Below are 16,965 nucleotides of genomic sequence, written 5' to 3'. Positions count from 1 at the left end.
AGGTCACAAAGTTTGATCTGAAACCAAAAGGTAGAGTTGGGCCCAAGAATCCAGGTGATCTGAGATCAATGTTGACACTTTTCCCTGTGCAGCGCGCTTCCTGTCATCTTCCTCCTCTGTATGGCCCCTTTGCTGTCCATACTCGCTGCATCTACTTTTGCTTACATCTCTCTCCCTTTCTCTTTTCCTTCCCTCTTACATCTCTGCTCCTCTCCAGGCCTGTTTCCCAGCCTTCCTTTTTTCTCCATTTATATTTTTCTTTTGGCTTGATCTCCGTTCTCTCTAGAGAGTCCCTGCTATTTTCTAGGGCAGCTCCCCTAAACCTTCCGGAAGCTCACAGAAGTAACAAAAGCTGCCTCTTTATTTGGTGGCGCAGTGGAATGTGGGACGCCTGACTTGCTGCTTCCCAGCGACAAAGGGATGTGGGTGTTGGAAGGAAGGGATTTTTGGGGCCACAAGCTCAGGTCCTAGGGAACAAGAAAAGTGCTCTAATTTGCCTCCCTTAAAAGATGCAGAGGCCAGGCATGATGGCTCATGCCTATAATCCTAGCACTCTGGGAGGCCAAGGTGGGAGGACTGCTTGAGGCAGTTCAAAACCAGCCTGAATAAGAGTGACACCCTGTCTCTATAAAAAATAGAAAAATTAGCTAGGACTAGTGGGACTGCTGTGTAGTCCCAGCTACTTGGGTGGCTGAGGCAGCAGGAGCGCTTGAGCTCAAGAGTTTGAGGCTACAGTGAGCTATGATGCTGTCACCATACTGTAACTGGGGTGACAGAACAAGACTTTGTCTGAAAAAAGAAATAAAAGATGCAGAGAGGCCCCTCCAGTCACTTCTCATTGGCTCCCTGCTTTTTCCCTGGTGTCCTTGGAGGGACAGGAAGAAGGAATTCAGCTTGGAACTTCACACTGATCACCCACCTTTGGGACTAACCAGGAGAATAAAGCAAAAGGGGTGCGGTGTGAGGGAGGAGTCTGAAGTAGAGCAAGAGGAAAGAGCCAACCAGAGAGAGGAGATGGGATGGCAGGGCAAGAAGGGGCCGGAGGGCACAAGAGACAGGTGGAGATACAAGGAAAGGAAACTGGGAAAGAGAAGGGTAGAGGGACAAGGAGAAGAGAGAAGGGTGGGAACAGTGAGAAAAATGAGGTGAATGTATTGAATTAGGTTATTTTTGTTTGCTATGGTTCAGTCAAATCCTCAGGATAAAAGTACTTGTGTGACAACTTGGGTGGTCACCTTTCTCCAGCCTGAGTCCTGGGAGTTACCTTGGAGCTGCTGGATCTGCTTGGTGAACACCTCTGCCTGCTGTGCGCTGGCCAGCCGTTCGTCCTCCAGAAGCCCTGTAGGGAGTGGGGCTGGTGTCAGGCTTGGATACAAGGGAACACAGAGCCTTTGGGCCCAGGCCTCTGACCCGATCCCGGGTACTCACCCTGAAGCTCCAGTGAGTCGTCCTCATGCTGCCCTGCCAGTTCCCGTGTCTCCTCCAGCTCTGCCACCAGCTGGAGCACCTGAGCCCTCAGCTCCTCTAGCTCTGTCTCGGTGAGGCTCAGGCCTCGGTGCTTGCTGACCGACAGGGAGCCCATGCTAACATCTTTCTGTACTTGTTCTTCTTCTTCTTCTTCTACCTCCTCTTCCTCCTCTTCCTCTTCCTCCTCATAGAGAGCTGGGAGCAATACCTCTCCTAGGAGAGACACACACACCCCGGATCCCAGCTGGGAGTCAGACCAATGTCCTTTCCACAGTCCTTCCAGTACCCTCAAACTCAGTATTCGTAGGCAGAGATGGTATAGTGCCATCTGGTGTCCCCAAAGGAGCCCCTGGACAGGACCTGTATTCAGGATGAGTCCTCAGGTGTGAGGGTCATCTTCGGAGGCAAGCCTTTCCCCTCCCAGGCCCTTCCTAGACTGATTTTGAACTTGGTAGCCTCCTGCTACTACCTATAGGCAAGCAGGGCAGCTGGTGCTGGCTCAACCATGTGTGGGACAAGTGGTCAAGAAAGGATTCAGGGCTCAGCACCTGTAGCTTAGTGGCTAGGGCACCAGACACATACACTAGAGCTGGTGGGTTTGAATCCAGCCCAGGCCTGACAAACAAGGACAACTTCAACCCCAAAATAGCCGGGCATTGTGGCGGGCACCTGTAGTCCCAGCTACTTGGGAGGCTAAGGCAAAAGAATCACTTAAGCCCAAGAGTTTGAGGTTGCTTTGAGCTGTGACACCATGGCACTCTACCAAGGGCAACAAAGTGAGACTCTGTCTCAAAATAAATAAATAAATAAATAAATAAATAAGAAGAAAAAGAAAGAAAGAAAGAAAGGATTCAGACACTGGGTGGGTCTTTAGGCCAAAAGGGGCAAGAGCTATAGTTTAGGGGTTTGTAAACAGTTAAAAAATTATTCAGCATTGGACACAGTAGCATACTCTGAGAGGCCAAGGCTGGTGGATTGCCTGAGCTTAGGAGTTCCAGACCATCCTGAACAAAAGTGAGACCCCATTTCTACTAAAAATAGAAAAACTAGCCAGGCATTGTGACAGGCACCTGTAGTCCCAGCTATTCGGGAGGCTGAGATAAGGGGATCACTTCAGCTCAAGAGTTTGAGGTTGTTGTGAGCTATCATGCCATGGCACTCTTCCCAGGGTGACAGAGTAAGACTCTGTCTAAAAAAAAAAAAAAAAAAAATTAAACAGGTGGCTTGTGAGAAATTAGCCTTTCCATAAGAAAGCAATGCCTGTCAGGTAAAAAAAGGAAAACATCTGAAGGAAATAATTCTAATCTAGAGGTTGTACTGGACAAACACTAAGGCCCTTTCAAATATATATTATCCAATACCTTTCTGAAATTTTCTACCAGGTCTACCTTGCTTTTCCCTGCTGGGTGTCATAAGGTCTCTTTTCCCTTACCCGAGCACTGTGAGACCCCTACTTCCCTGCTGACCACATGGCTTGTAGTGGGGTAGACTTAGGCTGTACTTGGGCATAAAAGGAAACCTGCCATTTTAATGCATTAAAAAATTGGGATTTGGTACTGGTCCCCAGCCTCTGCTTGGTGAGTACCCCCTCCTTTCCTGCAATGCAGTTCCCATAAATAGCAAAATCTTGTCTGGATGGTGATTGTTTTACTTTGTTTTAAAATTCTGAATCTCTGGTCTTTCTCTAGGATCAGTAGCCTAAGATTCATCTGGGGCTCCTTTCTGTCCTCCTGAAGGGGAGCATGTTTGCTCACACTGAATGTACAATGTGCAATACTTAATAGGAAGTCCTAGAAAATGGACCAGCATCCTTCCAGGGGCCTGGTATTGGCAGCAACTGCCAAGTCACATGGGTGTGGTGGGGACACATGTGTGTTGGGAGGTGAGCCTTACCTACTGCTCCTAAGCTCTCTCTTTCAGGTAGTAAGATACAGAGAACCAAAACTGCAAGGCTTCCATTCGAAGGTAATAGTGATGGCTCCAGAAAGACAATCTACATGCCCTCTTCCTTGCTTTGTAAAATAACAGCTCGGGATCTGGGTCGGCAGTGAGAACAAACCCCCTGCTGAAAGGCTGCTTCAAAGCTCTGTCCAATGAGGCCTCTTTCTCAGGCTGGCAGCTCCCCAGGGACATGCAACCTGGTTAGCTGGGTGATCAGGGCCCCAAAGGGATACACCCTGAACTTCTGTCGAAGGCTGAGCCCTGGGGAGGGCTGGAGCTCTGACTTGAAGGAGGAGGGGCTGAGGTGACCTGAGGGAAGAGCCACGTCCTGGCTGAGAGCTCTGGGGGTCAGGGGGAAGAGGGAAGGGAATTGAGGAAGGAGGGGGAGGGGAAAATGCCTTTTGGGAGAACTCACCCTCCATAGCTTGCATGCCCCGCCGTTCCAGGGACCCCCAGCGTTGGCCCTTCTTCCTCTCACAACCCTCAGAAGCCTCATAGGAGCCTAAAGTGGTCACTGTGGGTCCTGTAAGCAGAGAAAGAGGAGGGGCTGTGGGATGCCAGGGGTGGCTGAGGGCTGGGGTGCTGGGGAAGAGAAAGGGATAAGCCTTCTAGCCCGTGGAGGGTGGGGTCTGTAATCTCAAGAGCAGGTGTCTGACTCACTCTGCCAGGTTGTGACTCTCCTCCTTTGGCCATCTCTCACCTAGGGGACCCCAGCCCTGCGGCCCAGCCGCCTTAGCACCCTCTGTTCCAGGATCCTCTCCCTTACACAAAAAGAGGGGGTGTGTATATTTAGCCCGGGGGGACAGCACAGGGGCAAGAATGAAAGACAGAGGGCATGAGCCAGTGAGAGGCTGGAGGGGTGAGGTGGCCTATAGGGCGAAGAGAGCGGCTGGGGGGACGTGAGGGAAAGGGTTCTGGTCTGCGGCTGCTCGCCCACTTCTCTCCCTGGACCTGCCCATCCCCACCCTCGCTCCGACGGGCTCAGGGGCCTTTGGGGCCAGAGGGGCTGCAAGATCCGGAGCCCCAAAGGGTGGAGAGACTAGATGGGAGGGACCACCACGAAGGATGCGGCCGGTGTGGGTAAGTCCCAGGCCGGAAAGATGGAGACCTTAGCCGCGTGGAGGCCAAGGTGCAGGGAGGAAGACTTTGGGCTGAGAGGGGGGCGCAGCGGAGGCAGGGAGCACCTGGGGGTCTGAAGAGGAGAGATGGCGAAGAGGAAGGAGTGGCGGTGGAGAGTGAGGGAGGGGTGGCTCTGACCTGGGCCTGGGCAGCTCCAGCCTGCGGCTCCCGCGCCGGCCCCGGCGCCTGCCTCCATGGCCGATCCCGCCGCCGCCGCCTCGCGGAGCACAAGCCGCAGCCGCGAGCCCGGGGACCGGAGCCGGTGCGCAGGGAGGAGAGAAGGCGGGCCTAGGGGGCGGGACTTGGCCCGGCCACCTGACTCCTCCCTCCGCCGCCGCCGCCCGGAAGTCCTCCCTGCTCGCTGCCCCAGTTAAGTCCCTGGACTCGCTCCAGGGGGCGCGGGCAGCGGCCTCGAACAAGCAGCCTACCAGAGTTACTAGGGGCTTAAGGCTGCCCCAGTGAGGAGCGACAAGACCCACTGGTTCTGGCGATGGGTCCTGCCTGTGGACTGTGCTTGGGGATCCCTCGACACCAGGTGTCAGGGGCCCTGTCTTCTCAGTGATGGGTGCATCTAAGGAGGAGGGTGGACTGTTTCACCTAAACGCGCAGACACGCGTGCGCCCTCTCCCCCTCTGTGGTTAGTCCGCTCTGGCCTCCCGCGGCGGCCTCTCTGCCTAAGGAGGGAAAGCGAGGCCCAGAGGTGCGAACTGTGGGGCCCTGGTCTCTCTGCTTTCCCCTCGCCCCCCAGCAAGACAGTGCCAGGGCCCCTTAGGAGCAGCCCCGTGGCCTTACCGGTCCTCGGTACCAGAAGACCTCCTCTACTGCCCTGCCTTCCCACAACCGGTGGGCTCAGACTGGGCACTGCTGATTTTCATTCGCAGAGGGAGATTTGGAAACCCAGAAAGCCTGTTTCACTTCTTCAACCATTCATTCATTCAAGGAATGTCTTCCGGGTGCCGGCTCTTGCTGATGCAATGCTCTCATCTCTGCAGGTCTCAGCTGGGAGAGGATTGGGTACAATTGGGAACAGGGGCTTTCCAGCTCATCCAAACAATTGTTGGGAGATTCTGAAGCCAGGAACACGCACCAATCCCTTCTCTTGCATATCCACTTACAGGTCGAGGACATGCATTTTCTGTGTTCACTCACAGGCTCCCAGGTTCACAACCCCTCCGTGTTCCACAGGAAAGAAGCCGTTCTTTGCCTGGACATTCTCTCTTTTCCCTTAACTCTCAGTTGGGCGTCAGGTCTAGAGGTACTTCCTGAAGCCACCATCCCTTCCCCATTAGAGGCCCCCTCTGTACTGTACCCTGTTCTGATCTCTGTGACAGCACCAGTTACTCTGGGTTGTCAGGGTTCTGTCTGCCCAGATTCTTGAAGGTTGGGAAGTATTTTAGTTATCTTTGCTATCCAGCATCTGACAAAAGTCCCTGACACATAAGAGTAAATGAGTGAAGGTAAATCTCCCGGCTGCACAGTTAATGCTCTATCTCACCATTCAACATGGTTTCATATATGTGGCGTTAAATGTTGTCTGTTAACAATAATAATGCCTATAAGCTTCTATCCCTTCACCTTCCCTCCCCTTCCCCATTCTCTGCAGCCTAGTGCTCTGACAGATTATGAGCAGACATCAGGATGTTTCACTTGGTTCCCAGAGGACAGGATTCCACTCCAGATGCTGGGGCCCAGGTCATCCAGTCATGAGGAAATGCTGTTGAATAAGCCCACCCAGACCCCCTTCTTCAGAAGGTACACTGCAGATGCCAAGCCTGTCCAGACTTGGGGAGTGGGGTATTTGTAAAAGATGATAGAAATGAGCTGCCACTGGGGGTCTGGGAAATGTAAAACTCTGGGAACTGGAGAAACTAATTCTGAGAGCCCAGTGGCTATTCGTTCTTCCCTAGCTCCTTCTAGGGTCAGGTCAGCAGTTGGCCTCGACTGCTGACCTCTTGGTGAATGGAGGTAGGCATAGGGGGATAGGAAGCATTGTCAGTTGTGACAAGGAGTTCAAGTTTTCCTCATGGAGCTCTGATGCTGAGTATTAGGATTAATCTCTCCCTGGCTCTTGAGGTGCAGGTCACCATTTGCTCTTGATTTGGGGAACATTTAAGGAAGACCTGAACCAGTCTATTCTCAGAAGCCAAACTTGGACAAACAACTCTGGCCAGACCAGTACCAGGTTGAGGGTTGCAGGGAAAGTGCTTAGGAAATATAAGGGAAGTGAGGTGTGGTCCAGGGATGTGTCTCTGAAGGGCCAGGTATGGTGGGCATGTCAGCCAGGTGATCATCCTAGGGGGATGATCTAAATTAATCTCAGTAATCCCTGGACTCAGGACTTTGCCTCCCTTCTAATCTCATCCCAGGAGATCATCCTTTCTGAGGACTGATGCAGCCATTTATCCCCCTTTACCCTTATTACTAAATGCCTAGATCCTTTCATTACAAATTTTAAAAATGAGTATTTGAAACATGCGGATAATATATAGCACAACGGATAACATAATATTGATAAATATCCTTGTACACAGGTCTAAAATCCAACCACCATTCTAATCCTGCCACATTTGATGCAGAAGTAGCCCTCTATTTATGGTTTTTGCAAACAGTATATAATTTTGATTTGTATGTTTTAGAAATCTAAATGATGCTATATTATACACATTCATATGCAAACTTTTTTTTCCTTATTGTGTTTTTACATTTATCTGTGTTGCTTCACACAGCTCCAGTTCATAGATTTTAACTGCTGAATACTATTTCCTTGCTGAATATACTATGCTTTATCCATTCTTAAATGCTAATGTGCATTTAAGTTGTTTCCAGTTTTCCATATTAAAAACAGTGCTGCAACAGACAGTTCTGTGCATTTCTTGTAGGATAGAAGCCAGGAGTGGAATTTCTAGATCACAGAGTGGGTGCATTTTAAACTTCACTAGTTGTTGCCAAATTGCTATACAGAATAGTTGGAGCAATTAGCAGCACTAACAGTGGCTTTATTTATCTTATTTATCTCATTTATCCTTTGGCCCACACTGATTTGGAAGTTATAAATTCTATTTCTATTCTTTCAATGATTACTTCTTTATTTTCTAAACAGTCTTAAGTCTACAGTGAATCAATATATTTTCCCTGAATAATAGAAGTCCTTAGAACATGTTAACTCTGACCTTCTTTCCCCACAATCTCCTATATTTCTATCTACTATTTTAGTTTCATCTTATTTTGAACCACTACCACCACCACCAGCAGCATCTCAATGCTTGTTCAGAAATCTAACATATTTATAATTTTCTCTGCTCACTATTCCTTCTTGTAATCCATTCCTTTCTTCTTATTTCCATTTCCTTTGTCATGTACATACTTTTATGGCATTGCTGTGAAAGTCTTTGAGGAGGGTAGCATTCTAATAAGCAGGAAAAAGATTTTTTTCTGTAATCTTTTTAAAAATAAATCTTTTCTAAAATGTTTTGCTTTCTATCTTTTTTCTATAATCTGTTATTACTAAGAAGTCAGCTGCCAATATAATTTTTATCTTCATAGGCAAACAGGCATTTTCCTTTCTTACTGCTTTTAAATTTTTTCACTTTCTCTGCTGTATTCTGCAATTTCACCATAGTGCATTTATGAGCTCAAGACTTTTCTTTATTTTTTTTTTATTGTTGGGGATTCATTGAAGGTACAATAAGCCAGGTTGCACTGATATGAGCTCAAGACTTTTCAACTTGTGTCTTTCTTCCACTTAGGAAAATTCTCAACCATGATGTATTGGAATATCACATTTCCCCTATTCTTCCAGTCACTTTCAGGAACCCCTATTAGATATATATTAGTATATTTCGTTTTTTCCTTATGTCTTTTAACTATTCTCTCCTATTTCATATCTCACCACTTGTTCTCTTTTTTATATTGCAAATGATTTCATGAGCTCTATCTTCCAGTTTACTAAGTCCCTCTTCACTTGAGTCCAATCTTGAGTTTAGAACCTCACTGAATCTTTAATTTCAATGGTTATATCTTTCATTTTGTTGAGGTTTTTTGTTTGTTTTATTTTGGTTATTTCCCCTCAATGATCTTCTTTTTTCCCATCGTGCCCTGTTTTCACTACAATTTATTTTCTTATCTTTAATACTTTGAAGTATACTTTATAATGTTTTTCATGCTGTTCCATTATGTGCAATTCTTGGAGTGCTCCCTCGTTTGTTGTGTCTGTTAACTCTTCCTTATGACAGATTGCTTCTTTGTTTAGTTTTGTTTCTTCCCAGCCAAATCTGTGGCTGGAGTCACCCCAAAAGCAACAGCAGGGAGTTCTCACAGGGACTCCCCCAAACTGTCCCAAGATAGAGCTGGTTCGGATCCCAAGAAAGAAGCACTAAACACCAGGGTGATTAGTCTAAAGCATTCATTAAAGGAATATACACATACAAAGTGGGCTATTGTATATTCTCAAGGTAGACAGTGAGACAAGGGATGTTCTACGCAGGTTTGTCCACAGTGAGGAGTCAGGTTATGGAGTTTATAGGAGGGTTTAAGGAATTTGGCTGGGAACAGTGCTAGCTTCTATATGTTAGCAACCTAGTTAGTCATTCAATATTTTGAGCAACAACCTAAACACCTTTATCAGTGCCTGCAAATATTCAAGGCCCTAGCTTGGGTTCAAGCCTACAGGGGAAGACATATGGTTAGCCAAGTCACAGAGCATTTAAGGCACTCCCTTTCTCAGCCCAGGACACAGGTAAAATTGGAGGAAGTGTATACTATTTTATATTATACAAGCTTATAATATTTTATTGTGAGCTCTTCTTTAGCAGATTTTGTTGTTTGTTTGGTTTGGGGGTTGGAAGTTTTTTTTTTTTTTTTAAGAAACAGAGTCTCATTCTGTCACCCTCGGTAGAGTGGTATGACATCACAGCTCACAGCAACTTCTAGCTCTTGGGCTTAGGCGATTCTTTTGCCTCAGCCTCCTGAGTAACTGGGACTGACTACAGGCACCCACCACAGGCCCGGCTATTTTTTGTTGTTGTTGCAGTTTGGCTGGGGCTGGATTTGAACCCACCACCCTCGGTATATGGGGCCCGTGCCCTACTCACTGAGCCACAGGCGCCGCCCAAAGAAATTTTTTGGGGGGCCACGGCTGAGTTTGAACCCACAACCTCCTGTATATGGGGCCAGCACCCTATTCCTTTGAGCCATAGGCGCCGCCCAAGGGATTTTTTTTTTTAATGAAGAGTCCCATGTGTTATGAAAACATCCTTACAGAACTCTCTTGCTTCTGTGTGGCTGTGTGGTACTCCTAAAGATTTTAAAGGTCTTAAACCAGGTTCATATTTAATTTCTCTGCTTGGATCCAGCACCATGAAGATAACACAAATCTGGATACAACACTTGGTCAGGTTTGGGACTTCATTTCCTTGGGGTTGACTTGTATTTCCACCCCTTTTCTCTGCTTCCTTGGACGGGTGGTGCAGTTTTTAGTCCTCCCTCTTTTCATGGACGAGGCAGATCTTCTCAGTTTTATGCAGGTTCAGTTCCCATCTCTGGTAGGCTGAGGCCACATAGCCCATGACTGGAAGGATTAAAACACAGCTCCAGGTTCCTGGGCATTTGCCTATGTCTGACACCCACTGTGGGCTACTGTGATCACTTCCTGCTCATTTTGCTTTGGTTTTACATTTCTTCATAAGTCTAATACCTGGGAATTTTCTTTTTTAAAAAAATGTGTTTATTATCCATAGTTTAATTTTTTAATTCAAATTTTATCCAACATCTTGTGTTTGGGGGGGCACTGGGTGAGGGGATAGCTACATTTGTCCAATCTGCCGTGCTGCCAGAAGTTCCCCTTTAGAGTCTTTACTGTTTATCTTTAATATTTTTGCTGACAATCCCTACCTCTGTCAGATACGTAACAGTTTCTGATTTAATCTTCCCACAACTCTGAGAAGTAGGTATTATCGTTCCCAGGTTACTGAGGGGAAAACTGACTCAGAATTATAACTATATTCTTAGCTTTTAGATTTGAGTCCAGTGCATTTCATAGCTGGGATTTTATAACACATTGAGGGCTTGTCTGTTCTTGAAATCCAGCTCAGCCCAGCCCCCAATTTTTACTGATCCTTTGCTCCCCATCTGGGGCTGTCTTTCTGCCGGAAAAAAAAAAAAATGCAGCTCTTTAGCTTCTCAGGCTTGGCCAGATGCTATCCATGCCTGTCCCCTCCTGCTCAGTTTGATCTTAATGGAAATAACAGGGTATAGACAGGGCATGACTAATGGGGAAACTGAGTAGCAGCTTGTCCTTGGGGGGGCCTTTAACCACACACCCACTGATTTGTTTTCACCCTGGGAAGAGCAGGTAGTGATTGAGGATATGGAGTAGAAAAAACAGGGCTCGTCCAGGATTTGAAGCCAGGACCTCTCACACCCTAAGCGAGAATCATACCCCTAGACCAACAAGCCACCAGCTGTTGCTATTGACCAGATATATCTTCCTTGGCACATCAGTAGCAGCTGCAGCAGCAGTCTGCAGTTCCTAGAAGCCGCTCTCTCCACCTGGTTCCAGTCTGGCTCCCCTCCCAGTCCCACTGTGCTTCAGCAGGCCTTGCTCCTGGCTTCTCTCCTGCTTCCCCCCAGCCTGCTGCAGAGCCACATAGATCCTCTGCCCAAATGCTCCAGGCAGGTCCCATTCTTCCTCATGACCAGCCAGGACTCCCAGGTGGAGCTTGCAGAGGTGCTGCTGGGAAAAGGCAGAGAAGAGGCCTTCTCTGGGCACCCCGAGGGCTGAGTGAACCTGGCCAGGATCTCTTCACCCAATTAAGCACCACCTTCTTTCTTATACCATGATCACACCACAAAAAAAAAAAAAAAAAAAATTCTTGAAGCCCATTAGACTCCTACGTGAGACCCAGAAGACGGTGCAAGCTTGCTTTTGACTAGGTGGCATTTGCTAAATCATTCAGTTTCTTTATCTGCCACTTGGTGAAGATAATACCTGCCCTGTCTACCTTACCACTGATTGTGAGAATGGGTGAGATGATGTATGTGAAGTCAATCTGCAAACTGTAAAGTAAGGTTCAAAAGAAATGAGTTATGATGGCAATGTGAGGCCAGGGAGAAATGCACACCAGGAAAGCTGCAAATTCAGTGCCTTCGGTGCCCAGGCAGAGTGTTGTGGGCTTTACAGATCTTATCTAACCTCAGAACAACCTTGGGAGATGAGCATCATGTGCATTGTAAGATAAAGAAACTTGCCTATGCCTGTAATCCTAGTAGTCTGGGAGGCTGAGGTCAAGGGATTGCCTGGGCTCAGGAGTTGGAGACCAGCCTAAGAAAGAGCGAGACCCCATCTCTACTAAAAATAGAAAAACTAGCAGAGCTTTGTGTCAGGCACCTATAGTCCTAGCTACTTGGGAGGCTGAGGCAGGAGGATGGCTTGAGCCCAAGAGTTTGAGGTTGTGGTGAGCTACATGGCATGGTACTTTACCCAGGGCAACTGAGTGAGACTGTCTCAAAAAAGAAAAAAGGAAAGTTGCCTAAATTCAGCTTATACTTCATATTTATCTGAATGCTTAAACTTGTCTAAATTCAGCTTACTCACATTTATCTGAATCTGAAGCCTGTTTTAAATGCAGTACACACGGCTTTCCAGACTTCCTAAAAAAACAGATGAAGAATGCATCCTGTAAATACCCACACTTGCTCCCCTACCCCAGCCTGCCCTGCTTATCCCACTGGGATGCTGCCCAGGAAGAAGCTGCTAACAGTTAAGGTGGGAGCCTTCAGGTTGGGAGGTTCCCCAAAAAAAGTGAAGGGGGAAATCATGCCTCAGAAACCAGGGCTCTGTAGGAGACCCAGGGAGCTTGGCCCGGCTCTCTCGTTTGTGTTTCCACTGTACCTGTACTACATTCATCACACCCAGGGACGCTTGAGGGGTAGTCTTCTGGAAGCCAGGAGCTCCATGGAGGCAAAGACCTGTTGTATTGATCTTTGGGTCTAACCCTGTGTCTGGCTCTTAAAGACCCTGCTGACAATGCAAATGATCCCAAGCATTTCTATGTAAGCACCTTACCAGGTTAACCTTATTGTATCATCATAGCACAACCATTGTAGTCATCACTTAGTAAATGTCCATAGAATGAATGGATGAGTGAAAGAAAGACAACCTCAGGAGTGTGCACAAAGGACCACTAGTGGCAACAGATATTCAGGTGAATTCCCACCAATTGGCTTGAAGTAGAAACCATAAACCTGGAGAAAGTGTCGCACTTCCTCCTGAAACACCTCCTCCCTCAGAGAGTGAGAAGAATGGCCTTCACTTTAGAGAATGGCTTGGGCAGCATTCCTTTGTACCCAGGGGAGAAAGTTTTAGTATTTCCATCTAGGAGTGTCTGGACCAGACAACTATCTCTGCTAACTAATCACGGCAATAGCTCACCTATTTTTGAACCAAAGAGACTTTTTTGGGTAGCTGTTCCCCAACTTTAAGCAGCTTATAAATAACAGCACGTTGGACATGTCTTTCCATTTCCTTAGTGCACATTCTCTAAATTGTTCCTCTTGCTGGGTGTGCCAGGGAGCGATGTTGCTCAAAGCTAAGGCTCCTAGGGGGACTTTGCTGAAAATGTTTCAGAGCTGAGAGCAGGGTTGGGTCCAAGCCAGTGCTTCTCTCTGGGGGTGCCGTTGGAATTTGGGGCAGAATGATCTTTATTTGCGTGGCCTGTCTGGAGCAGCAGTAATCTCGTCTGTGCTGTTGTGACAGCCATAAACCACCCCAGATGCTTCCAAATGCCTCCTGGATGGTGGGGTCAGGGGAGAGGAGTGCTACCCTGGTGGAAATCCACAGGCACACACCTTAAAGTGACTTCCAGGCTAAAATTACTGTGACCTTGATCCTGCAATAGGACTGCAGGAATCAATTACTTATTCATATCAGCATTTAAGAAGCCACAGATGGTTGGGCAGCGCCTGTGGCTCAGTGAGTAGGGGGCCGGCCCCATATACTGAGGGTGGTAGGTTCAAACCCGGCCCCCGCCAAACTGCAACAAAAAAATAGCCAGGCGTTGTGGTGGGTACCTGCAGTCCCAGTTACTCTGGGGAGGCTGAGGCAAGAGAATCACCGAAGCCCAAGAGCTGGAGTTTGCTGTGAGCTGTGACCCCACAGCACTCTAGCGAGGGTGACAAAGTGAGACTCTGTCTCTAAAAAAATAAATAAAACAAAAAAGAAGCCACAGATGGAATTTTCTAGAAAGAACCATGGCTCTACATCCAGGAGCTTCCTGGCTGTCCTCTCAGGCATGATGATGGCGTTCAGTCAGGCAAATGCTTGGGTGAATCCTCAGGTGATGTCTCTTTTTCACAAGGGCACATCAACTCCTCTGTTATCTCATTTCTTGTCTGGAGAGTCTTTTGAGTCAGTATTCAATGGACGACATTGTCACAAACATCATCTCAAGTCACTGTCACCTCTTACATATCAAAAACATAGCAAAAGCTAATGCTGGTTGCTTCTGAGAAGCGTAACTGAGTAATTGGGAGGCTGTGTGGAAAAGAAAGTTCCTTTTCACTGTATATTCCTTTGTACTTTTTGCATTTTGAGCTCTGGGCGTATCTGAAGGCTGTCCGGAAAGTATCCAGCCATATGCTATGAAAAACAGAGATTTGCATGGCCGGCTACTTTCCAGACGGCATATATATTCCATTTGAAACAGAAATGAAATTATTAAAAAAACAAGCAGAAAGAGGCAATAATTAGGATAGGGAGAAAGGTGCTTTAAGCCTCCAGATAGCCAAAATTTCTTCTGGACCAGAGCAACTCTGAAGCATCTGGACCCCATCCTAACAGTTCTGGTGAGTGTAAAGTTGTGAATTGTGCTTTGTGTTGTGTTGAGTCTCTGCTGGTGAATCCTGTGAAACTGCTTGTGTGTCCATTGAGGGATGTTGTTGAGGATGCTGTTTATTGTTTCAGCCCAATGTCTCCCTTGTGAGGTCCCCAGGGAGGCATTCTTGTCTATCATAATTCTAGGAACAGTGGGTCTGCATTTACTTTCTGGACAATTTGAAATATATGAATGAGTAGCTGCTAGAGAGCATGAGGCTGAATGTGAGGCCCACTTACCAGTGGGCAAGTTCACAGGGTGGTCATGTGTCAATTTCATGCTAACTCGTGAAACACACCCAAGTGTTGTTTCCCTTTCTTTTGTTCTTACCTTTGTTTCATGATTGCTTATTGTGTCCCATGTATTCCTGTAAGCCTCCCTTAAAACGATTTCTGGAAGCCAAACTGGTGGTTCACACTTGTAATCCTAGCAGCCTGGGGGCCAAGGCAGGAGGATCACTTGAATTTAGGCATTTGAGGCCAGAATGAGCAAGAGTAAGACCCCTGTCTCTACTAAAAACAGAAAAAATTAGTCTGGCATCGTGACATGTGCCTGTAGTCCCAGCTACTTGGGAGGCTGAGGCAGGAGGATCACTTGAGCCTAAAAGCTTGTGTTGCAGTGAGCTATGATGATGCTACTACACAATAGCCAGGGTGACAGAGCAAGACCGTTTAAAAAATATATATATACATATATACACACACACACAAACATATATACATATATATATTTCTGGAAAAACCTTTTCAGAACATATCTACTTTTTGTAGGGCCTTCCTTTTTTCCCTAGACAATTAGAGCTACTGGAAAAACAAAGCCTTCTCTTGACTATTTTCTTTTTGGTTCTGGGCATTTGTAAGTCTAAATCTAAATCAGTGGCCCTCACCTGGTGGGGATTAGAGGGGCACGAGGATAGGGGGACCTTGTTTCTCAGGGGACATTTGGCAAGGTCTGGGGTGGAAGAGGTGATTATGGCATCTGGAGAGGCGGGATGATGTTAAACATGCTATAACACATAGGACAGGCCCCCAAGACAAAGGATTACCATGCCGAGGCTGAGAAATCCTGGTCTAGGCCCAGTGCAGTGGCTCATGCCTGTAATCCTAGCACTCTGGGAGGTTGAGGTGGGTGGATTGCTTGAGCTCAGGAGTTCGAGACTGGCCTGAGCCAGAGTGAGACCTGTCTCATAAAAACAAATAGCTGGGTGTTTTTTTTTTTTTTAATTTTTTTATTAAATCATAAGTGTATACAATGATATGATTATGGGGCATCATACACTCACTTCATAAACCATTTGACACATTTTTATCCCAGTGCACCTGTAGTCCCACCTACTCAAGAGCCTGAGGCAAGAGAATCACTTGAGCCCAAGAGTTTGAGGTTGCTGTGAACTGTGATGCCATAGCACTTCACCTAGGGTGCCAGAGAGAGACTCGGTCTCAAAAAAAAAAAAGAAAAAAAGAAAGAAATCCTGATCTAAATATCCCTCATGTGATCTCTGTAAAGCCCTAGTGTGTCATAATGCTATAAATTAAGAAAGTGGCTTTAAACCTGGAAAGATGACTGCATATAATAAATGCACTGAAAATGTTTCCAATTTTATGTTGTTACCCTCCTCCTTCACCCATGCCACCTCCTCGGAATCTTCCATCCTCTTACTCTATGGCTTCAGTGACTCTGATGATTTTTTTGCCCTTGGCTTGAATGTCAATAAGACTCTATGCTTGAATGAAGCTCTTTTTGGTCTGAGCTTTTCAAGGGGCATCTGCTCCAGCTTAGCTGGGACTGGGTTACCTGCTGCCTGGGCGCATTGTCCCTTCCTCTGATGTAGAGTAGAACGGGGTGGGAGAGCACTGTCTGGGAAGGTGTCAGGACAGGACAGGGTGAGGCCAAACATGGCCACCTGGCCTGCACACTTTGGGTGAGAGGGCCTAGGGTGCCATGTACCCACACCAGTTAGGTTAAAACTCCTGTCAGGATGTCTTGCAGAGGTGGCCACCATAGCAGTTTCCTGCAAAGCACTGAGGCCATTCACACCAAGCTAACACATGGGCCATAGGCCATGCTAAGGATAGGCACCTTACACAGCCTCTGGCTGTGGTCTAGAGGTCCTATCCAGGACAAGGGATGAACTGATTCATCAATCTGGTGGAGACCAAGTGGGCTGGCAGTTTCAGGACCTAAGCTACTAGAGAGCTAGTAGCCTTCACCAAAAGACCTATTGTGGGTGAGCATTTGTGTGGCTTGTGCAGGTATGCACACACACACAGGAACATCAGTCCTTCAGAAATGGCTGACAAATCTCCATTGAGCCCTTCTAGCTCAGCCTAGGATAGGGCTTTGCTTTTATAAATCTGAATAAGTATTAGGAGACTGTAAGGGCTGGAGAAAGCCAGGGGGTTGGCCGGCACTGCATTGTAATGAGTGTAGCCAAGGCTCTAAGAGAGCCAGCTCATAACTGGGCCTAGCGGATGGACTTTACACTATGAGAGTGCAGAAAAAGGAAAAGTGGAGAAAGGGAAGGAGCCGTCATGAGATCACTGAGAAAAAGTCATATTGAACTCTACTC

The 16,965-nt window shown here is 47.1% G+C and overlaps 1 protein-coding gene across 6 annotated transcripts in view; it reads right to left on the bottom strand.

Moving 5' to 3' along the window:
- Nucleotides 1-4,794, bottom strand: part of CCDC136 (coiled-coil domain containing 136) — a 30,692-nt gene extending 25,898 nt beyond the window's left edge. For all 6 annotated transcript variants that reach the window (XM_053553533.1, XM_053553536.1, XM_053553535.1 and 3 more), the window contains exons 1-4: nucleotides 4,666-4,794; nucleotides 3,824-3,931; nucleotides 1,429-1,680; nucleotides 1,265-1,339 (exon numbers count right to left, since the gene is read on the bottom strand). In XM_053553533.1, the coding sequence (XP_053409508.1) occupies nucleotides 1,265-1,339; nucleotides 1,429-1,680; nucleotides 3,824-3,931; nucleotides 4,666-4,723 (493 nt within the window). In that variant the 5' untranslated portion in view covers nucleotides 4,724-4,794. The remainder of the gene's footprint in view (nucleotides 1-1,264; nucleotides 1,340-1,428; nucleotides 1,681-3,823; nucleotides 3,932-4,665) is intronic.
- Between the last annotated feature and the right edge of the window lie 12,171 nt (nucleotides 4,795-16,965).

Source organism: Nycticebus coucang, chromosome 11, assembly GCF_027406575.1.
Source record: "Nycticebus coucang isolate mNycCou1 chromosome 11, mNycCou1.pri, whole genome shotgun sequence".
Lineage (NCBI taxonomy): Eukaryota > Metazoa > Chordata > Mammalia > Primates > Lorisidae > Nycticebus > Nycticebus coucang.
The sequence above is the reverse complement of the archived record's forward strand: the minus strand, read 5'-3'. Positions and strand labels throughout refer to the sequence as shown.